We start from the raw sequence: 11,245 nt of genomic DNA on the forward strand, positions 1-11,245 counted from the left end.
TCACTCCTAAACGGTGGCCGCGCTACCGAAGCTCCACCTAGTGGCTGTTACTAAAAAAAGCATCAGAGTTTGGCCTTTTGGTATTCTGTACTCTTTGATACACCAGAAGGATCCTTCGCAGCCTACCCTATCCCAGAATTCATGGCGCGCAGGTGACGACGGGACTTTTCCTCAAACAAAATAGCGGGTGATGGTTCTGTGGTGGCTGACGAATGCACTTATAAATGTAAGTGTGTTTTAATGTACTCAAATAACTAGTGAAACAAATGTTAAAAGTAAGTGGATAAGTAAGTAGATATGTTTTTCATTTGCATTTCTAATTTGTTTTATTTTTAAATTTAGATTTATTTTACAGTGCCATCATGCAAGATAGTCCACAATTGTTTTAGGCAAACTTGACGATCCAGAATGTCAGAATATGACTTCTGGAGCATTTTGTAAGTCTTGCTGTGTCATGTTTTCTAACCAAGACCTATCTTAATAGTTTTCATGTCTTTATTTGTTCTTTTCTTTTAGAACAGTTCTGGAGAAAAAGGAGCTGCTGGGAAACTTAAAAATGAAATGAAGTTGTTCTGTACATCACTTTTGACATTGACAAGTTATTTGTAAATGAAGCAAAGTCATTTCTGTGCATTGTTTTATTTTTGCATTATAAGTTGAAACTTGTAAATTAAAAAACAAGAATTAGTTCTGGAAATTGTTTATTTTTGCAAAGCAAGTTGTAAATTGTAAATGACAGAAATCCTTCTATACATTTTTGTTTGCCTCTAACATTTAAAAATTAAAAAACATACAAATGTAATGTAAATTTAATGCATACATTAAAATCTTAAGAAAATGACACAATGACACCATGATTGATTAGTCAGGATTCTAAAATGAACTTTTTCTAGTTTCATTCAGTCAAAATTGTTTTGGCTCAAACAATATCATTTAAGATTTAGTGAGAGCTTGTTTGTTTGTAATCAAGAAATAGCCATTATATAATTATTTAGGACATCCATAATTTTCAAGGGTCTTCTGAAGCTTGTTGATGCTGTTGTATCGATCAAAGAATTTTTGAGTTTGGCTTTCCTCTTCTGTAGGCCAGTATTCAACCCAGGTCTGCTCTCCAAAAACATACTGCAAACTGACAACAACAGGAAGTTAAGTCAAAACAGACCGACTGACGTAGCCACACTGTATGCATTTATGAAGCAGACATAATTTCAGGTGTAAGGATCAATGAAAAATAAGGATGCGATAAAAAGGAGAATTCTTTTAACAATCTTTATATTCATGTTGGTTTTTATACATTTTTGAAAAGCATTTATTACACATTTAGAGATTAATCTTAACAAAATAATGTAATTTATAGTGGTTCTGACAAAATGTTCATTGCTTAAATTATATATATATATATATATATATATATAGGAACAAAATTGTAAAAAATGAAGAAGTCAGTGTCTCAATTAATAAAGACTTGTTTCACTATTGGAATCTCTTCAAAGAATGATTCGACAATAAATACTTTTTTTAACGCGCAGTTGTCGCCACCTCCTGGCGGAAGTGGATAAGCGTTACAAAGTGTTACAAGTGTTAAGATACTTTGGTTTTGATCGCTACTGTAGAGAATATGTGTTCATACCCAAACTATAAACTTTTAGTCCAGTACTTCTGTTATTCAAATGTCTGTAACACAGAAATAATGATCATTATGTGGTTGACAAGACTGTTTGTGTTGCTCTTTTTGAATCATCAGCGGCATGAATGCAAATTTTACTGTCTTCACATCGTAAGCGTCCCCACTGCGCAATGTGACGTCGTATTGACGTCTTTTCCATGTCATTTTTGGACGTCCAATTTCCGTCCATTGATGGGGTTGTTTTGTAACGCCAGACGACGTCTTTTTTCGATGTCTACCGCACGTCTAATGTTGACGTCGGTGGGACCTCCATGTAAGGGCTATTTATAGTCCAAAAGTGGTCCAAACGTGGTCGTTTGTGGACATCTTTTCAACATAAAATTTTGACTTAACACGTCATTTTTATACAACTTCTATGTAGTCCTATGTTTCAAGAGGGTGGATGACATGTTTTCTGTATCATGTATTCATTTTCCTGTACCTTTGTTTGGCTCAGCAGTTTGAACTGGAAATGCATTACACATTTGTATGCTTATCACCTGCTGCTGAGACAATCAAATGGAGTTTTTGATTGAAACACATTTACTGCAACTGCCATAGACGTCCAAATGACGTCCAAGAAAACCCAGATCAAATGTTGAACGTCAAAATGACGTCCAAGTTGGGTAATGGATAGACGTCCAAATAGTGGACCTAGTTTGGACGTCGAATAGATGTTCAGAATTGGTCGGACCGACGGACCCAATATAGACATGATCTGCACGTCTATCCGACGTCCAATGTGTATATCACAACTGCCATAGATGTCCAAATGACGTCCAAAAAAAATAAGACAGATTAGGTCAAATGTTGAACGTCAAAATGACGTCCAAGTTGGGTCATGGTTGGACGTCCAAATAGTGGACCTAGTTTGGACATCGAATAGATGTCCATAATTGGTCATGGACCGACGGACCCAATATAGACATGATCTGCACGTCTATCCGACGTCCAATGTTTAGTGGGTCAGTGGAGTGTGAGCAGCGCAGCACCCCTGAATCGTTGTCATTTAGCAATAAGATTGCGTGGGTGTTTGAATAGAGATCGCGATCTTTTAACGATTAATCATGCAGCTCTAATGTAAACACTGCAAAATGTTTCCGGAGAATATTGTCACGAAACCAGTCAGATCTGGCGAAATCTCATCGCATCCCTAATAAGTACTATACTATTTTAGTACAAAATAGCTTATTTTTATTGTTTAATAAATATTAAAGTTGACTTTAGGGAACGGTAAAGTTTGTTCAGGCATAAAAGGATGCATGGACTAAGTCGATTCCAAAAATAAATCGACTTGCCTGGACTGCACTGACCTATTGCGCTGTTTATGTTAATCCCAAGCGGCAACCTCCCGGTCTCCCTCATGAAGCCAACACTGAAGCCAACACGGAAGCCAATTTCTATAATGATGTTCTCTGTTGCAGTCACACACATGTGTGTGTTTGAGTGTGTGTGTGCGCGTGTGTGTGTGTGAGATAGAAAGTTCGTTCCACTTTGAGTTTATGCTCTAGGACCAGGCCTTTATTTAAATGTAAATTATTTCAGATTTAAACTGGATTTACTACTTTTTTTGGACAAACGAACTGAAAAAAAAAGTTTTTTTCACTTTTCCCATTCATTTTCAATGTGGGGTCAATCTGACCCCGAGGAGACTGAACGGTACATTTTTGTTTACACACCTTTAGAACAACCGAATCAAGTCCGGAATTTTTTTGTTTTTAGATTGATTATTTAGGAAAAGTCACAGAGTCTCATGCCCCTGAGCTTAAGGGTTAAAATGCCCAACTTTACAGCAGAAAAAAATATGTTTACAGCCTGGTACAAAAAGTGATTTTGGTATATATAGGTAATTTTGCCCTTCATGACAACTGTGAGGGGGGTGAATTTTTTTATAACTCATCCGTTTTATTTAAATTAAGCCTTAAAGTTCTGCATAAATAGGTGGATTACCGCTTTGGCAAGGCAAAAGACCTGTTGGAGTGTGAAACTGAGAAAAATGGCTTTAAAGATCTTTATTTTTCCAGAAAAAATAATTATAGGTAGGACACTGGAAATCTGGCAATTAGATGTTTTAATGAAAATGATCTCAAACATGATTTTTGCAGCTATTTTGAAGTTATTGTACTCCTTTGCATTGTCTGCAAAAAGTGAGATGTCACACCAAGGTAAAAGGCAGCAACTACCACATTATATACAATATTTGGGTGCTGATCACCATTTACAGAATCATTATAGTAACATCTGCGTAAAATCTAGTGAGCATTCGTTATCTCATAGGCTATAATGTAATTACATTTTTTTTTTCTGACCGTAACAACCAGACTAAAAGTTAAACGCCAGTGGATACCGTTTTGCAGACAATTTATTTGCAATGTTCGCTAACATTAAAGACATACTTAGCATATTGTTTTACATCGAATTAAATGAAAACAGCCTAATCTATAAGAGCGACAGTGGATTGATGCTCAGAATGATTGTGAATTAAACATCTCCGATGACGTTCATTGCCATGGATTTTATCGAGTTAGAAGAAAAGGTAGGAAAGGGATTTAATTGCGAACAGTTACTGATTTTAATGCGTAATACATGCTACGCTGACACGGCAGTCCTCACACGTGTAGAAGTGAGCAGCCCCAGACTGACAGCTGGCACTGAGTGAATAATCTGCATTATAAAAAGAAAACAAAAAAAACTTTAAATATTATTCACAATTAATAATTGGTGCCAAGTTCTCTAATCGTTGCCTGCTTACAGTGCTTTATGGAGCAGTTTGTTAGATTGCGATCTATCTAATTTGTTTGTCTAACGAAGTGCAGCACTGCTGTCACTACTGTTGAGTTAGGCGGGTGTGGTTTCAGCAACTAGGCACATCAGCTTCACCCAAGTTTTATTTAAAGGCGGCTTTTGCCAATTTTCGATTATCCGGGAGTTACATGCTGCCAAGATGGCGGCGGTTGGCCCCACCCACTTTAGGCTTTAAAAATGTTCCTCAGAAACCTACGAGTGACGTCACGGACACTACATCCATGTTTTTTACAGTTTATGATCCTCTCTCGTATTTCACACAAAACAAGACTCATTGGCGCACATTTTCAGGACTCAAATTCTTGACAAACCCACCGTCCGCACTGAATAACAGAACCACTCTGGACAAGTAGTTGTCTGCCAAGTCATATAATGTGAGAGGCAAACACGTTCTCACTCCCAACTCGTCACATATTGACACTTGGTCAGGACCCCTTTACCGTCACTTTTTGACACCCAAGGTACCCCTTTTGCGTCATTTTTTCGACACGCAGCGTCCTCCATTGTTTTCTGTTGTTTGTCTTATTTTTATAGTTTGCATGCATTTGTAAAAAATAGAAATACTTTTTTTATATAAATGTATACTTTCATTGGAGCACCTAAACCCACCCCTACCCTAAACCTACCCACTTCTACAATATAAAACAATATAAAAGATGTAGCAGACAAATATAAGTACAGTCACAAGTATTTATTGTAAAAACTGACCATAAACAAGCAGTATAAAAGCATTACAAACAAGTTCTATTGCATTCCAAATCTTCTGAATCTTTATGCAAAGACTGAAGGGTTTAATCACTGAAATGATTCCACTCTGTTAACGCGCTCACATCTCATTCAAAAAGATACTCCCAAGCATTAGCCTACTGGGTAGGTTTAGGATTGGGTTTGGTGTAGGGGATATTTCCAACACGATAGAGCATTAACCTTTAGCGACACTCCATGTATATTTTATTTTTTTTCTTTAAATTATTTCAATAAATATAATAATTATTTAAATCCTCTGTCCTCTGCCTTCCCTGAAAGAACTTTGCATTGCACGCTGCCTAAAAAGAGCAGCAAACTCCTAAAGGACCCTTCCCACCCTGGACGCTAATTGTTTGAACTGTTGCCCTCATGTAAGCAATTCAGGTCCATCACATCGTGGACCAACAGACTGAAGAACAGCTTCTGCCTCAGCGCCATATAGGAGCTGAACACTGCCAGACACACACATACACACACATAAAGATACACTGAAGGAAAACACCAATCTAATCTGACATTGTTTACCTTAAACCATACATCTTTATATTTGCTGTATACCTGAGTGTATGTCTGCATTCTATATTACTCAACATGTTTACATTCCATTGCACTTCACTACTCTTCCATTGCGTTCAATACCTTATACAGTACAGTATATTACTGCCTATTGTGCAATAACTTACACAAACTGCTACAAAAGATCTGTGCAATACTTAATTGATCATTACTAATACCATTAGTATACAAAACAATGCAACAGTTATTGTTTTTCTGTTATATGCCTGTTATATTTCTGCTTTATTTAAAACTGTACAATCAGTATACAATACTCAATACTCCACATGGCATTTGTATTTTATACATCACTTTGCAATAACTGGCTTTGTGTGTGTATTGTTGTAGGTAATCTAATTTAGAATATTTATTTATTTCAATTCTTTAAATTAGATGTTTAGCTTGCACTATGTTATATGTGACCTCACTGTAAAGACTGCCCTAATTTCGCTGTACTTCGTATAGTGGCAATAAAGAATCTTGTCTCTATTCTAAGTTAGTAAAAGTGGATTATGACAAATAACATTTGTCACATCACTGAGATATGAACAAAATTCTATTTGCAAAAAAACCCTACCTTTTACCCAAGTCAGAAAATTTGCCCATGACGAGGTACGACTTGTCTTTTTCCAATCCCAAATGTTCTCTGCAATTGGGACGGGCCAGAAATTGTCTCGTCTTCCCCGCAACTTCCTCATCAGTGCCTACAAGAGAGAACAGCATTTAGGATACAACTGCGCTGCAATGCAGTACATGAATATGTGTTGGAAATGGATACATTTTAAATGCATTTCACGATGAATAAACTGTACCTAGTTTCAGGACACTTTCCACCTCCATATCATAGGTGTCAGATTCCTGTGTCAGATTCGTGTTCTTCACTTTGAGTTTATAAACTGTCAAAAATATGTGTTATAGTGTTATTGGCATGAACTGACTGGATCAGTGGACCAAGTCAAACATTTTTATTGCACTTACACAAGGGTTAAAGGAATATTTCACTCAAATAGGCATCTACCATGTAAACTGGGATTTTTGATTACTTTAATCCAGCTAAAGTCATACTCAAAGTAAACACAAATCATTTTAAGACATGTGGAGTATTCCTATTTTAGTCACATTATTTAGGTTCAGTATAGACATGTACACACAAAATCATCCTACACTGATGCAGAAGTACCGACCCAGTGTTTGCAAAGTGAACATGCACAGATCATCAAACTTCCTATACAAAAAAAAAAAAAAAAATGTTTTCCTCAAAAAACATCATTTCTTTATGACTGAAGAAAAAGACATAAACATCTTGGATGACAAAGAGGTGAGTACATTTTCTGTACATTTTTGTTCTGGACGTGAACTATTCCTTTAAGAGAAATGTTTGTCAGTTTAGAACAACATGAGGGTGAGTAAACAAAGGATGACATGATGGCAATAAATTAGCACAGAGAACTGAATGCATTTACCATAATCCATGCCAGGTTCACAGGCTTTATCAGAACGCTGATTTTCGTCAACTCTGTTTTTCTTCTGGTAAGTGCAGTCTCCTGTGTTTAGAGAAGTTAAAGTTTATACACACATATACACTTGTAATCACACACACACACACACACACACACACACACGTTGTGTGTCCATGTTGTATGGGGACATTCAATAGGCATAATGGTTTGTATACTGTATAAACTGTATATTCTGTCGCCCTACACCATCCCTAAACCTAAACCTACCCCTTACAGGAAACTTTCTGCATTTTTAGAATTTTAGAAAAAATTTAATTCTGTATGATTTATAAGCTTGTTTCCTCATGGGGAAAATTTACTGGTATTACTATCCTTGTATAACATGATAAATATAAGTACACACACACACACACACACACACACACACACAAACTGTTTGTTTCTTCATTCATAAACAAGAATAAAAAAATTAAAAAAATCTTAACTGAATGTTTTGCTATTATTTGTGTGCGACAATACCTTCTGCACACTCGCACAGGTCTCCTGTACAGAGTCTGTATATCTCACCATCCGTCCTTTCAGGGTGATAGAACTTTGTACAGCGTGCATCTGAAACACACACACATACAGAGGTTTAATACAGGGATGCCAATTATTTAAAAACGCTGCTTTAAAAAAAAAAAGAAATCACAATCTGTGTGTCTTTGTGTAGGACTAGTAACTCAGTATAAAGTACCCAACAAATGAGTCTTATGAATTTATTTTCTAGTTAATCAAAGATATACTGCCGGTGCTGGTCCTAGACTTCTTGGGGCCCTAAGCAAAAGTCTGTTGAGGCCCCTGTCAGTGCATTCATAAAACCCCCAAAATGACCCCCAAACCCTTATTCTGTTCTCTCAGAACAGTTTCACCATTAACAAACAACAGTAGGCACATTTTCATTACAGATTTGTGCAAAACTCTTTTCAAAATATTTTATAAATGTCGATAAAAAAGCAATGCGAAATGACAACGTTTTCATTAACCGTTGTTATGCGACTAAAATGTAATTTGTTCCTCTCGCGATAAATCATGGTGACAGATTTTGGCTTTATTTAATCGAAAGAGGCATATGTGTGTATCTTTACAGAAGCAGCGCAGAGAGCCGCTTCAGAAACGTGTGCGACGCTGCTGGTATAAACATAACATCAGCTCCGGTGACCGTGTCGGAGCCGTTACGCCGCAGATGCGCGCAGCATACACAGTCTAAGCATTAACATCAGGGAAAGCCCCTTATACTTGAGAGCGTCTATGTATGAAGTGTTTCTTGGAGTTTACAGTACATTGAAGAATGATCATATGACTTTTTACATATGCCATGTGACCTGTAAATGCGAAAAAGCCCTTTCCAATGCAGTTTTGCGAAATATTCCTTTTTCGAATTGCCTGAAAAACCACCTCATGCGAGCGTAATTTTTTTTTTTTTTTTGCAATATATGGGATTTTTGTGCGAAATTGACATGTTTCCATTAGGTGTATTTTCAAGTCGCAATTTGAATTTTGCGCATCTTGAAGGGTAATGGAAACGGTTAGTAATATAACAACAAAGAAGAAAATGACAAACAACAGAACAACTACAATAGAAAAAAATACAAAATTAAATAAACAATGTAGCCTACTGAAAGTAATAGCCTACTATAGAGAAACTGACTGATCAAAGGTAAAAATAAAACACTGCATATTCGTTACAGCATGAATTAATTCTAAAATAAAGTTGGCAAAATCATTCAGTGAAGAGCAATGCATGATTCTCTCCTTTTCTTTAGTTTTTTGATTAACATTAAATGACTGAGGCAGATCTAATATACGGACAAGCATTCGATTACTTTCCCAAGTTTTTTTTTTTTTTTACTTAAGATATAACTAAATGACTTTAGGTGAAAACTTGCAAAGACTGACATATTGTTGTGTGTGTATTTCTCCATTTAAAGCACACGGCCAAAGCCCAAAGTAGCCTAGCCTAACTCCGCTTGGCGAACAGCATGTCTTTTGCAATTAAATGTTTTTTTCATTTGTTTTTAGTATCAAGCGTGTCCAACAGGAGACTACATATTATGATAGTCACATGATTTGACTGATTTGTATGTTACGTAGGAAGGGCAACAGTGCACAATCTTTAGGGAAAGGAACGGAATACAGCATCTTGTTTTCATAATCGTTCGAAATCAAAATCAAAGACACAACTAAAATTCAATTAACTGCAAAATCCTAGTCATTAAATCATCTTTGATAGCAAGGGGGCCCCTGGTAGTTCCGGGCCCAATGCAAATCATGCACTTTACGTATAGGTTACGCACAATGTGTTATGCTGTACTTGAAGCTGACACCAAAAGGAATTGTTTTCATCAACACGATATCATTATTTGGCAATTAAACTGCAATTTTTAAACATTTTTTTCCACAAAAGAAATCATTAAGAATATTTGGAACAGGAATCCTTAATTTCCTCATGATTCCCCTTCTCCAAGTGCTTGCAGCTGTTGTGCTGACTCACAAAAACATTTAAGCTTGAACTGAGCTGATGATACAAAAATCACTTATTACATAATATATGTACTCAATGTGTTCATTTTTCAACTTAGTATTTTAATTAATTAAAGGCAGTAAATGAACGTTAATTTAAAAACTCTGAAATTATCTAAACAGAAGTGTGTGTGTGTGCGTGTGTGTGTGTGCATGCACCAAAAACTCACCTGGCGAGTAATATTCATATATTGTGACTGCAGCAGGTTGTAGCAGACCCACGTCAAGCATCTTGTGCATTGGGAAAACAATTTTTTCCCTCTCTTTACAAGAAACCTATGGGGATGTTGAAAAAATAAATAAATAATATAGCTGCAAGCAGCAATGACGGGCCCTCGCCCCCAGCGCATCCGCAACCCTGGTGCCATCAGAAAAATGGTGCCCAGTGGGCACATGCATTGACAGTAACCCTGTACCAGTTTGGATTGAAGGGTTACAGCAATGAAAGGGTTAAAAGCAAAATGCTTTTAAATCATTCTGATAGACTGAGAATGAGCTGAAATAGATTCCTTATCCTATGAGGTCATCTTGTGTTCATCCTTGGTATTACAGTCTTCATCTTTGAGTTTACACGTGTGATATTTTAAATGTTTTTGCGGTTTCTGAAAACATGATAAACATATTTCCTAAGCATGACTTGTTTTTCATATATAAAAAGTTGTGAAGAGTTAGGATAATGCACTTTAAATGCATTCTGTCTCTCTCAGTCTCTCTCTCTGTCACACACACACAGCCACTCAACTACCTCAGTCACACTTACACACACACATACAAAGACTTAAGCCCATCCCCCGACACAGAGTTAGAGTGAGAGAGTTAGAGTGAGATCAGATGTTGAATAGTTTATTAATTTTCTATTTTTTGTAGACTATTTTATATCGATGGAAGTAAGCATTTATTTCTCAGAATGACTAGTTCTATGTATGTAAAAAGTTTTGAAGTGTTTGGATGCTGCATTTTAAAATTACGGTCATGTTTTTTTACTGCTAATTTAATAAATCACCAAAAATCAACCATTCAAGATATCCCAAATCCACTCACAATTTAACATCTTCACTATGTTGGCATCATGTTGACAAAGTTTGGTGTAAATTCATTGTTTTTTGTAGGAGTAGTATTCATTTGTTCACAGCTATATTTTTCCAAAAATCCACATTCAAATCAAAATAGCAGACTTCCTGTTGGTCACAGCTAATGGATGTAAATTAGAAAGTTGTCCGGCTTGATGAGAACAATATACATACCGAGTTTGGTGTCTGTAGCTTAAACTAACCCCCCCACTTTTGACAAAAGGTCCTCCACACCCATTGATGAGCCTTTGCCAGTGTCTAACTATCATTAATACTGATGTGTGTGTTGAGTTTCATGAAAATCTAAGCTTATTAAGTGCCCCAAAAACACAGTAAACAAACATTAAACTTTGACACGTTGCCATGACAACAGTATTTAA

At 36.3% G+C, this 11,245-nt stretch overlaps 1 protein-coding gene across 1 annotated transcript; it reads right to left on the minus strand.

Moving 5' to 3' along the window:
• Positions 1–684: 684 nt before the first annotated feature.
• On the minus strand, positions 685–10,111 carry LOC127169027 (complement C3-like). Its single transcript, XM_051116240.1, has 6 exons — positions 9,966–10,111; positions 7,753–7,842; positions 7,237–7,317; positions 6,586–6,669; positions 6,351–6,477; positions 685–1,129 (listed from the first exon to the last, which is right to left on the minus strand). Exons 1-6 carry the CDS (start codon positions 10,033–10,035, stop codon positions 988–990), a joined length of 594 nt encoding a protein of 197 aa, XP_050972197.1. The 5' UTR covers positions 10,036–10,111; the 3' UTR covers positions 685–987.
• Positions 10,112–11,245: the final 1,134 nt, after the last annotated feature.

Source organism: Labeo rohita, chromosome 7, assembly GCF_022985175.1.
Source record: "Labeo rohita strain BAU-BD-2019 chromosome 7, IGBB_LRoh.1.0, whole genome shotgun sequence".
Taxonomy (NCBI): Eukaryota; Metazoa; Chordata; class Actinopteri; order Cypriniformes; family Cyprinidae; genus Labeo; species Labeo rohita.